Source organism: Pollachius pollachius (assembly GCF_949987615.1).
Source record: "Pollachius pollachius genome assembly, chromosome: 1".
NCBI lineage: Eukaryota > Metazoa > Chordata > Actinopteri > Gadiformes > Gadidae > Pollachius > Pollachius pollachius.
The window spans coordinates 26746966-26759791 of NC_136934.1; the positions used below are offsets into that span (position 1 = coordinate 26746966).

The window sequence follows — 12826 nt, forward strand, 5'->3', positions numbered from 1 at the left end:
CAGCGGTGCGGTTTATTTTGTATTCCGCCGAAACATGAGTCCATAGAACAGAGTTCCGAATGGTAACACAATGTTGTGGCGCCGACTAGAGAGCTCTGAGCAGCTCGTTCGAGAGTTCCTCAGTACTGGATCTACAGTAAGGTAAAAACATAATCTCTTAATTCCAAAAATAAACATGAGTCTATTATTTACCGTATTGAGTCTACCTAAGATAACCGTAAAATTGCTGTAGTCAAGAAATCCAGCACGTCAAAAATGATATGCGAAGTTTCATCTGCAGACATCAACCAAAAATAGAATTTATATATGTGTAATGAAGTAGTTAAATAAAAAGCACTACTTGCAGAAAGTTGTGCGCTTTTTCAATGTTGTGCATTGATCTCTTCCTGCAGGGGTGTAGTGTGTAGCGAGGGGCAAATAGAGGTCTTCACGTTACGTTGTTGTTATGTAGTTCAAACAGTTAACATGCTATGGCTGACTGTTTTAGTCGAGGCTAGCGGCCACATCACTAAGCGTATTTAACATTCAATCGATTATTCTAACACTGTACGGTTTCGTATGGCATAGCGTCGCCATGTAGTAAACAGCAAAATAGAGCTGTACAGAGCAACATATTGGAAGAAGGCACCTAGTATCGATACGTGTCGTATTGCGCTTTATTCACAAAAGAATGGCTAAACAATCGTCCTTAAGTTATGTCTATATAAACGATAGACTATAGAATGTAGATAAATATGGAGGCACTTTTGTGTGCTTCCTCTTGCATTTCAGGTCAGACTTCTAAACAAAACACACAAAAGGGGGTTATTTTTACCCAACTTTTCCACAATATTCCAATTCATTGAGGTGTGTGTGTGTGTGTGTGTGTGTGTGTGTGTGTGTGTGTGTGTGTGTGTGTGATTGTGATTATATATAATTTCAGAAGCTTGATGAAGAACTGGGGTGTTGTCGGTGGTATAGCTGCAGCAGTGGCAGCTGGAGCTTACATTATATGGGGACCAATCACAGAGCAAAAGAAGAAAAAGAAAGGTACTGAAATGAATTGGCCATCTTTGACTAGGGTTCAGTCTGACCACAGTAAACTCAAGCAAGAGTTCATTGACCAACACGAGTCCACTCTCAGAGTAAGCTGTTGTGGATCTACATGTTTTGCAGAATGTGGTGATTTACCAAGACTCCTTTCCTTCCACAGGGATGGTTCCAGGTTTGTTGAACTTGGGCAATACCTGCTTCATGAATTCATTGCTTCAGGGTTTGGCAGCATGTCCCTCCTTCATAGGCTGGCTGGAGAGCTTTTCACACAGAACTGAGGGACAGCCCAGTCAAGACAAGCAGCTGTCCAGCACGCTCCTGAACCTTCTCAAAGGTTAGATAGCCACTATATGCCGCACAAGTTACGTCTTCAGCTAAACTCCAAGTTTTAAGCATTTTAAATTGTTGGTAGAGTTTTTGTGATAATTTAGTCAAAAAACACTGCTATAACCATCGATATTATGGATAATACCGTAACTTGCATCATTCCAAGTATTTCCCCCAGTAAAGTCATACACATCCGTCGTACGTCACTCCTACGTTTTGTTAGTTTAGTAGTTTGTTACCCTTTGTTGGTACTTGTGTGAAGGTGGCAGATTAAGGTGGTCATTGGCCCCAAGGCTACCTTTTGTGTGAGGCCCCCTTACTGATCATGTAAAATAACTGAATTTAAACAAAGAAAATAACGTAGACAAAAAAAACTGTAATTTAGTGCCATGTGTAAAAGCGTTTTAGGAATATTACATAGCCCACATGCACATCCTCGGGGCGCAACGGCACACACACCCATTGAGAAAGCCTCCACTAAAACAGCAATTATACAGAAACAAGTGTGAATTTGCCATAGCTGCAATGACCCTCTGTGGACCGATTGATCGAAAGAGCAAGCTAAAATGGCATTCACAGGACGTCTGCAAACTGGTAACAGCTTTTAGCTTCATAACCCAAGAGGTAGGCGTACAACATCAGCAGCAGTAGGTAACAACCTGTTTTACTGAGGCAAAATCACAACATCCTTTCCAGTAGCGCCAAGATCGTTTATTGGCCTGTGGCATGTGCCACCGTGACCACTGACATACCATGGCATATGCCGTTCAGGAACGGTAACTGCCGTTCAGGTGGAACGATATATGCTGTTCAGGAACGGCATATGCTGTTCAGGAATGGTAACTGCCGTTCAGGTGGAACGGCATTTGCCGTTCAGGAATGGCAACTGCCGTTCCCAACAATGGTATATGACACCAGCACGCTCTGCCTCCTCTATAATTTCATGACAAGTATTGCCGTAAATGTAAAGCTATATATATTTTGTATTTATTGACACTACATCACAACATAACGCCGTAAATAAAGGGATTTATATGTTTATCTTGTCCGTTCTGTTGTTAGGATATGTGCGATCTGTTTGTTGTTGCTTTTGAAATTACAGATGCTTTTGAAAACAGCTAGGGCCCCTAGGCTGCAGACGTGGGCCCCTAGGCTGCAGCCTAGGCAGCCTGTGAGTTAATCCGCGTCTGCTTGTGTTGTCCCTTCCTCAAATGACCTCATTTGACGTTGCTGTCTCTCATCGCAATGTTATAAATAATAATAAAAACATAGCTTTACCTGTTGTTAACTTGACAGCGAAATGACCCCCTTCCTTTCATCTCTCTTCTCGTGCAATTCTTTCAAAATCATGGCCCAGACTCAGAGTGTTCATCTTGGGATCAAATAACCTCACTCAATTACTGTTGGCACAAACTTTGACTTGTAATGACCTTATTCATTCACATCTCCTTGATCCATTATTTTATTTATCCACGCATGGAGACAGATGGCATTTCATAAATATAAACACATGACAGACATGATCAGTAAAGGTTCGATCAACAGCCCTGTCCAGCGATGAGCCTGGGGAGGAGAATGTGCTTGATGCTGGGTGCCTGTTGGATGTCCTCAGATTGTACAGGTGGCACATCAACTCCTTTGAAGAGCAGGTATGTTGACTCGCCCTGTGGACTAGTCTTCAACATGGCCTTTGATGTGAGTACTCTGTGTCAACAGTCTGTGTTTGTATCTGACTTTGCTCCACCATAGGATGCTCATGAGCTTTTTCATGTGCTCACGTCCTCTCTGGAAGAGGAGAGGGATCGGCGGCCAAGAGTCTGTCATTTGTTTGACATTAAGTTCCTTAAGGCAAGTGGTCTAGTGGACTTCCCCTGCCCTCTCATTGTTGGAATGGAAACAGGTTGCTGAATTAGACTGGTGAAGTAAAAGATGCATGAATTGATACATATGATGATTGCTTTTTTCTATACAACAGAGTATCCCGGAGCAAGCTGACAAGACTCTGAGTTGCAGAGGTAGAGGTATATCTTTCGTGAAGGGTGCTCTTAGGACAGAAATGCATTCACACGCATGGTAGCGTAAATGCACATGCTTATACTGTATATTGTAATGTCTGTTCTAACAATATACTACTAATAATAATAATAATCCATTTAATTTATGGACGCCTTTCTTGACACTCAAGGTCACCTTACAAAATCAAACATTCATAAGAGCAAGCAAAAAACAACAACAATAACAACAACATAATAACACAGTGTACAAGAGAAAGGAGTGGGGTCATTCTAGTCCCAAGAATGCAACTGACTTAAAGGGAGTAGGCTTGTCTGAATAGATAAGTTTTCAGGTGAGATTTGAAAGTGATAATGGAACTGGAGTGTTGGATGTCATAAGGCAGAGAGTTCCAGAGGTGGGGGGCTGAGCGACTGAAAGCTCCGCGAGCAGGTGGGAGGGTGAGCTGGATGGAGGAAGACGATCTGAGAGAACGGGTGGGTGTATTGATATGGAGGAGCTCGGTAAGAAACTGAGGGGCAAGATTGTTGATGGCCTTGAAAGTGAGAAGCAGGATCTTGTAAATTATTGATCAAAATGATTTGATGGGGAGCCAATGGAGTTGCTGCACGACAGGTGTTATGTGACTGATGGAGGGGGTTTTAGTAATGATTCGGGCTGCAGAGTTTTGTACCAGTTGTAATTTATGTATGAACTTAGCAGGTAAACCAAATAGGAGAGAGTTGCAGTTGTCCAAACGCGATGCGACTTGGGTGTGAACCAGAATTTCAGCACTGTTGGGGGAGAGAGATGGGCACTGGCGAGAGATGTTACGTGGATGGAAGTAAGCTGACCGAGTGACATTATTGATATGGGACTGAAATGATAGGGTGCTATCCAGGATGACACCCAGACTCTTGACTTGGAGAGAGGGGGAAATTGATGAATTGTCACTGGAGATGGAGAAGTCATTTATTTTAGAGAGGGTGGATTTGGTGCCAATAGGGGGATTATTTGTTTATCAACACGGCGGATGCGCGCGAAGAATGATCGCAAAAAGAAAATTTGTTTGACCGGTTGCAATTGTTATCTCTGTGTGGTTAATTAACAGTTTCGATGTGAATTAGTGATGTCCGCTTACTGTTACATTAAACTGTAATCAGAAAACGCGGTTATATGCTAGACCCTATAGTATCTTTGGTATAAAGGCTGGGACGAATTTCAAATTATAAATATGTTAAAATTATAAAACACTGTATGTTGAAATTATAGACCAGAGGTCGGCAACTAAGTTTGGCCTCGGGCAATTTTTCTTTCGAGCCAGTAGGTGGCGGGCTAGAACATTATCAAAGGCTAGTTCAAGGAATTGATTAATGAAAGTGCATCTGGAACTGCGACGCAGGCCCGTCAGCTGGCTTAGTCATATGCCTACCAAGCACTAGATGACTCTTAAAAGACGTACATATAAACAAGTGTATGCCCTAATCACGTAAATGTCAAGCCTGATTACGTTGGGTAGAGGTGTTGCTGCAGTCTCCACAGAGACAACGCAGCGATATCATCATGAGCAGTTCTAACTGGAGAGAAAGTGAAATCTGCGAGCTGCTGATCATGTGAGAGAAGGTGATGCAGTCAAACAAAGACGTTGAAAGATGGTGCGATCTACGAGAGAGACGCAGAGGAACTGTCCTTACGAGGCTTTTGTCGGGATAAAAACCCTAACCCGTCCCGAAACCAAAAGTGGTCAGCAAAATAAAGATGTGTTGCCGTTTTTGCACTTGTAAATAGTTAATGCCGTTTGTAGCCTACACTTAGACGTCAACTCATGCGGGTGTCTTCATTCATAAAAAAATAAAAACAATTGGGAATATGCAAATTATTCTAAAGAGGTCTAGACTCCGTGCGCAGCCCCGCCTTCTCCAGTGAATCAAGATAGTCCGTGCCGTGATGAACGGGGGATTTTACCCCCTCGGTTTTACACAGGAAACTTGAAATAAGACAGTGAAATCACTGGGTGTGCCAAGCCTCGACCGAATCGGCTTGGCAGTGTAGAAAGGCCTTATGCTGGAGAGATTGCAGTAGTGTGCCTTTCTCTACGTGCAGTATCACACAAAAATACGTAATGTCGGGTAGCCATGATTGTTGTATATAGGCCTATGAAGGGGGGTTCACAGATATAGATATTCAATATTAAAAAAAATAAAATCATATAACTTCAGAATAATCTGGTGGGCCAGTTATGGCTCGCGGGCTGCCAGTTGCCAACCCCTGACATGATTCCCATTGAAACGAATGGCGCGGTGATTATTCTTCAAAACGAGAGCCGGTAAATTGTGAAAAATGAATTAAACTGTAATCAGAAAATGCAGTTATATGCTATAGACCCTAGAGCAGAGGTCTTCAATAGGGGGTCCGCAGAAGTACTGCAGGGGGTTCGCGAAAGTTTTGGTTGATTAGACATTGTTTTTATATTCCCCCCGCAATTTTTTCCACAAATTGAAATGTCTTTAAATACACATTAAAATGAATCCAACACACTAGCCGCGTTTACATAAACACTTGTGATCCGATTTCTAATCAGAATAGATCTATTCCTATCATGCGATCCGAATTAACTATGTATATGGCATTTACAAAAGTGGTAAGCGTACGTTCGTACGTACGTACGGTCTCTCGCGCACACCTGACACATCTTGACTGGCTGTGATATTTTTATGTATTTGATTTTAATGAAAGCCCTGCCGGAGAGAGCTTTTCTCTGTTTGCTCCTTCAATTAAGAGGAAGGACAGCACAGCGACGTCAGTTTCTCGTCCGGTCTTTATATCTACCCCCTCCTCCGCCGCAAACAATACGTATTTGGATGAGAGTGCGCAGTGAAGACTGTTGGGAGAGAGAGAGTGCTGTTATGTAAGGGATAATGTACAGAACGCCGCTCATTATCGGGAAAATAAGCGATCAGCAGAGAAATAGTCCGCCAAAGACGTTGACGTCGCTTAGCAACCGGACACGCTGGGGTTGATAAGTTACCGGACTACTCGCGGAGTACTAAGAAAGATTAACAAACATCACTAATTTTCGTTGTCACATTTATGTTTTAAAAATGTCCATTTGAATTGCTTTTATGCATGATTACATGCAATTGACAGACATTGTTGATCTTGGCAGGTATCGGTTTATTATGTTATGTTATGTTTATGAATGGCAGTGGCATGGCCACCCTACTCACTGTACCTTGCACATGTTTAAAATGAATACATGAATATATGAACCTGTGTATTATTTGAATATCTTAGTATTGAATGCAAAATAACAAGGTACATTTATACATGGCACTATAGGACCAGTTTAATATAAAACACAATTTTATACAATATATAAGTAGGGGGTCCCGCTCCATCTCTCCGTCAGTTTGGGGGTCCTTTGCCTGGAAAACGTTGAAGACCCCTGCCCTAGAGTGTCTGTGGTATAAAGGCTGGGACGAATTTCGTATTATAAATATGTACACTAGACATAGACCGTCGCGATACCCATTAAAACGAATGGTGCGTGATTATTCTTCAAAACGAGAGCTGGTAAATTGTGAAAAATTAATAAACTTATCAGACAACGCGGTTATATGCTATAGACCCTAGAGTATCTGTGGTATAGAGGCTGGGACCTTTATACCACGCACAACAAGACATGATTGCGGCTCTTGTCGCTCTCGTCTCTTTCTGCATATGACATGCGGGTAGAGCGGGGAGTGACGTAGACTGATAATCCCTCTATAAGGAGGATTTCAGTTTTATCACAGTTGAGTTTGAGAAAGTTTTGATCTGATTTCCTGGAGGCAATTGGAGAGGGAGGTGGTAGGGAGGGTCGTGGTGGGTTTGGAGGACAAGTAGAGCTGGGTGTCATCTGCATAAGAATGGAACTGAATATTATATTTCTGGAAAAAATGGCCATGAGGGAGGAACTATAGGCATACTTATCTTAATTAAGTCTCTATGTACAGGCTCCTTAAATTATAGGTACCATAAATACATAATATACTATATGTGTTCTACATATCGTTTTTTATATATACTAAATGGTGTTTGGCTAAATAAGAAGCAATAAAAGAGGTTATATAAAAGGATCGATTGCTACGCTCCCCACTGCCTACCCAAACCATTATGGGGCCTGGGAGACAGTGAATGTAGGGGGTTCCAGGAGACAGTAATGTAGGGGGAAGACAGTGAAGATAGGAGGGAGACAGTGAAGGGAGGGGGGGAGGGCAGTGAATGTAGGGGGGAAGACAGTGAAAGTAGGGGGGGAGACAGTGAAGATAGGGGGGAGACAGTGAAGGTAGGGGGGTCTGGGAGACAGTGAAGGTAGGGGGGGACAGTAAATGTAGGGTGGGAAACAGTGAATGTGAGGGGTAGACAGTGAATGTAGTTGGGGAGTCCCTGAAGGTAGGGGGGTCTGGGAGGTAGTGAGTGTAGGGGGGTCCGGCAGGTAGTAAATGTAGGGGGGTCTGGGAGACAGTGAATGTAGGGGGGTCCGGGAGACAGTTAATGTCGGGGGGTCTGGGAGACAGTGAATGTAGGGCGGTCGGGGAGATCCCAGGGAGAACGTTTTGGAATTGTTTGGAGTCAGCAAACGGATCCACAAGTTGTTTCCTGAAACCCATTAAATGGCACTCTTCCGGTCCTTTATTTTTCCAGCCACACTTCATCCAATCCTGAATCCTTGGAAATTTCAACATCCTTTCCATGGCCGTTTGACAAGCAATATGTCTTGCAAGCGCTGCAAACATCAGGTTTGCTCCATTCATCAATAGAAAGACAATAAGACAAAGATTGTTGCTTATCATATATATTGTGTAATGTATTCTTATCTTTGCGTTGTAGAGTCCAGTGCGGTATGACTCATTTGAAAGCCTTTCCTTACCCATACCGTCTCCTCAGTGGGTAAGTGATGAGAGAGGATAACAAATGTTTGATTTTAAAGAAGAAGTGGAATGATAATAATGAACCGTTTCCCTTTCCCAGGGGCGGCCGCTCTCACTCGATCAATGTCTTCAGTATTTCATCTCCTCTGAAACCATCAAAGAGGTGGAGTGTGAAAACTGCACCAAGGTACGAAGGCTCCTCTCAAGTATGCTTCCATGGTTTGAAAGGAAAAAGTGTTAGTATTCTATTCTTCATCTCACAGCTTCAACAGGGTCCCAGAGAAAAGGGCCATGTTCTGGAAAACCAAAGGACAACATTTGTCAAACAGTTGAAACTGGGAAAGGTAATTCTCCTTCCATCAGGCATGAAGATGTTTTAATCATGGTTGCATCCTACTGTATTTCTGTTTACTCACTGCTGGCTCAGAAGTGTAATAAAACAAACCACGATTATCCATCAATTAAATTTACTATTGATTCTATTCTGATCCATTATATTCTATTATATTCTTTGAAACCTTTCTTGTTTTTCTACACGGTCATGGCCAGCTTTTATTTCAACCAAATGAGTGCTCAGTTTCATCCTAATAGGTTTAGGTTATTTTGAAATCCCCCATTTAATTTAATTTCGGTATAGATGATGAGTTCTACAGTCTGGTTGAATTGATTACATAATTTGAAGAATGGTTTGTCTTCCAGCTGCCACAGTGCCTGTGTATTCACCTGCAGAGGCTCACCTGGTCCAATGAAGGGACTCCCATCAAGAGACAGGAACATGTGCACTTCACAGAGTTCCTCTCCATGGACCGCTACAAACACAATGGATCCTCAGTCCAGAGGATGCAACGCAGCAAATGTCCCCCCATATCCACCGACACGGAGACCCAACAGGACCTGGTTGACAAGCCAATGCAAAATGGCACCGGTAGACCGGCATCTTTTGTTTAAAGTCTAGGCCAGTGATAAAAATAAAATGCAGCAACGGCACTGTTTGTGATGAAGCTCGAGTTACTGAAGCCATACCGTCACAATGCAAACTGCTTGGCAGTCATTTGAACCAATCAGTGATGATGACTTTTGTTAATCTTTATCGTTAATGAGCTAGGGAGCTTGTTTCCCCTTAATTAATCAGCAATGTTTTCATTTATTTTTAGACAGCAACCACCATAACAACAACAAGCCCCTTGCCAATGGATCAGTGTTTTCCGTTCATCAATTCATCCACTCTCCTGCCGTGAGAACACAGCTCAACTTCTCACATGACTACAGGTGAACGATCTGTTCTTTCGCAGTACATTTTTTTAAAATAAGATGGTAAGTCGCATACATTCACAAAAAAATCACTTGCTATGCTAGGTGCTATGTTGGGCATGTACAACCATTAATAAATGACCTCACACAACCCCCTTCCTTCTATCATGTGCTTTTTCATCTTGAACATCTGGTTGGGTTTATCCAGCAATAGTCTGCATAGTACTGGTTCTTAAAGTTTCCCCATCATTCATATATGGCCCGTCCTTTACGTAAGTCCCTGAAACTGCAATTTGTGTTATTTTGTATTATTTATGAGAAATGCTCCCACAACTTTTTTGTTGTGGGATTGTTAACATTATGTGGCACTGCTTTTGGGGCACCAAATGAGAGGAAGAAGTATTCTGCCTCCATGCGGTAACTACATCAAGATATGCAGGCATTCCATCAAACTGCCATTCGATTCCTGTGTCCCTTATATGTGCTCCTGCTCACAGACCGTCAGAGTACCTGTTCCAGCTCACCGCCGTGCTGGTGCACCATGGAGACATGCACACGGGACACTTCATCACATTCCGCCGCTGCCCCGCCCCGCACCCCCAAGGCCAACACCCCTCACAGTGGCTATGGGTATCAGATGACTCTGTACGCAAGGCCACCCTGCAGGAGGCACTCTCCTCCAATGCTTACCTGATTTTCTATGAAAGGGTTCAAAGGTCAAGCCAAGCTTTGCGGGCAGAGGTGTAGCCACCTTTCGTATTTATCGTACACTCACTTGCGCTGCAAGCGATCGTGAAGATGGCTCCTTTCGGTTAAGCTCAGGAACAGGGCAATCGCTGGTTATTGCAATTACTTTTTTGACTTGCATATACACACACCTGTGTTTGCTCTGCATACTTATTGTTGAGTCTGTTTTAGAGTAAACCTCCATCCTTCTAATCTGCCAGGTCTGTTGTCTCCATCAGAGAGGACTGAATGATTATTATTATGATGATGATGATGATGATGATGATGATGATGATGATTGAGATAGGAAAACAATGACCCAAAGGGAGTTGTTTGAGACCAAGTCTATGGTTCTGACCCAGTTGAAAACACTTGCCATTAGGACCTAACGGTACCTACTTGAACCCCTAGATGGTGATTTTGCCCCTTTTCATTATTCTTATGCTGTAAACTCGCCTCTCAACCCTGTTAATTTATTCAGTTCAATATTTTTGAATAAACATGACTGATGAAATAAGGGTTGAATCATGACTTGGTAGATTACATTCATTACATTCATCTCAGAATAACTGCTATACAAGCAGTGAGGTTAAGTGACATGTTTTTAATATTTAAAATGTAAAAAAATACTTAATTATAAATATGTGAGTACATTACATTTTCATACCAAGATTTTATGTGTATAAGAAATAAACCATAAAGACCATTTACAGCTGATGTTAAATCATTTTTTGCTTTGAATCAACGTATAATGTTGTAGAACTGATTATAGTCGATACTGGGAGCATTCTTGGTGATAAGCGTACGGTACTAATAAAGAAAGTCTGCAATTTATTCCTTTTGTACAACCTGATTAAAAAATGATTGTAAATTTGAAATTTTCACTAATGTCTAGTTATGTGATTTTTAAAGGTTAGTTTTCACATAAATAATCAAACTTTATAAGTAGATTTAACCAAATTAGCTGCTGCCTCTCTATTTACCCTGGGTCTTTTCGTTGCATTTTATTGGTGTGATGGGTAGAGAAGGACCACAGGACACAGACCTTAGGGATTCTGGAAGAGACGCTTTTCAATTTATTCCCCAACAGTGTCAATTCTTCATTAATAGTAGTCCTTAAATTCAGTAAAGAGTGAACATTAAAAACAAAAGTTAGGAAATACTTTTATCAAATAAATTCACAGATAAAGTCCTCTTGTGTTGCAGTAAAAATATAACAATAAAACATATAAACCATAAAATATATTAAATAAGTATCCTCTTTAGTAAAAATATATTGTGGAGCAAACAAAAGAAGTAAAGGATGAAAATTAGTGCTGTCAAGCGATTAAAATATTTAATCGCATCAATGTCATAGTTAACTCGCGATTAATTGCACATTTCTTTATATACTAAATATCCCTTGATTTCGTGCTGCTAGCCTTTTAATGAGATCAGAGTGTTGAGAAGGACAGTAATAAAATATATTTGGTAAGATGGATATAAGAAGAGACCCGCAGTGAATTCAACCCGGTCCACTTGACATCAGGGAGGTGCATGACAGTGGTAGGCCTACCGTAAAACTTCAATAGCCCAGGCTTTTATTTATTTCAATCACTGAACTTTCGAACAAAACTCTTGCTCATTAAAGGTGGGAAATACTATAACATTTATTATTTAAACCAGCATGAATATTCCTACCGTACGAAGGCCTATACACATTACCAGGCTATCGAATAACACCTACACACACACACGGCGGCGGAGTGGTAATCGGGAGAGCTGGGGTGGGCCGTTAACGTTTCGGGGCTATGGGGCTGATTACTGCGGGATAACAATATTGCGTTTATAAAAGTTTCTTGCAGCGCCGTCCGACAGCCTGAGCTGTGCGCCCACAACCTTTCACTCACTCAACAGCCGTAACACTCAAAAACTGTCAACGTCGCAACCAAGTCGATTTTGTCTAGAGGGGAGTAACAGAGCGGCCCCTTCCGAAGTGGTACAGCCCAGGTGGTCCTTGAACTGCGATTGGTCGGAAAGAGGTAACAGCTAATGACAACATTGAACTCTAGTACCAGGCTCAAACAGAGTGACACACAAACACACACACACTTTTAAGGAGTTTTTGTGCGGCGTGCTTGTTGTTTTGTTTCCGGTGTAGCTAGATCCGGTATGGTTTTGGAGTTTTTCTTAAGTGACTAGTTGTTGCTAGACAGCAGGTGAAAAAACGACAATGTTTGCCAAACCAAAAGAGCGTTAATCGCGCGATAAAAAAATTAACGCCGTTAAAATTGGTTTGCGTTAACGCCGTTAATAACGCGTTAAACTGACAGCACTAATGAAAATACTAAATTAAGCAGTAGACATCCATACAGCACTGTTTTACAGTGTATCTCAATGATCGCCTTGTTAGCCAACATATCTACAAAATAATCATATAAAACGGCAGCGCATACATCTTATATAACATTCAACAGGTAAATTAACATCTGATGTAAAATATGGAATAAACAAACCGGATGGATGGTTTTAAACTTAGATTTGACAAGATTGTGCAAGACAACTAAAACAGTGCCACATGGTGGCCTTTCTAGGGAACAACCTTT

General features: G+C 41.7%; 1 protein-coding gene across 4 annotated transcripts; it reads left to right on the plus strand.

Annotated features, from left to right (window-relative positions):
* Nucleotides 1-23: 23 nt before the first annotated feature.
* Nucleotides 24-11040, plus strand: usp30 (ubiquitin specific peptidase 30). Of its 4 annotated transcripts, none has more exons than XM_079741116.1 (13): nucleotides 24-141; nucleotides 923-1029; nucleotides 1193-1366; nucleotides 2905-3008; nucleotides 3109-3207; nucleotides 3335-3380; nucleotides 8038-8132; nucleotides 8224-8283; nucleotides 8365-8451; nucleotides 8528-8608; nucleotides 8964-9189; nucleotides 9419-9533; nucleotides 10013-11040. In XM_079741116.1, exons 1-13 carry the CDS (start codon nucleotides 71-73, stop codon nucleotides 10260-10262), a joined length of 1515 nt encoding a protein of 504 aa, XP_079597242.1. In that variant the 5' UTR covers nucleotides 24-70; the 3' UTR covers nucleotides 10263-11040. The 4 variants fall into 4 exon arrangements, with proteins under 4 accessions (XP_079597242.1, XP_079597244.1, XP_079597245.1 ...); XM_079741118.1 differs by having other exon boundaries at nucleotides 3335-3374; XM_079741117.1 differs by having other exon boundaries at nucleotides 75-141; nucleotides 926-1029.
* The last annotated feature ends 1786 nt before the right edge of the window (nucleotides 11041-12826 follow it).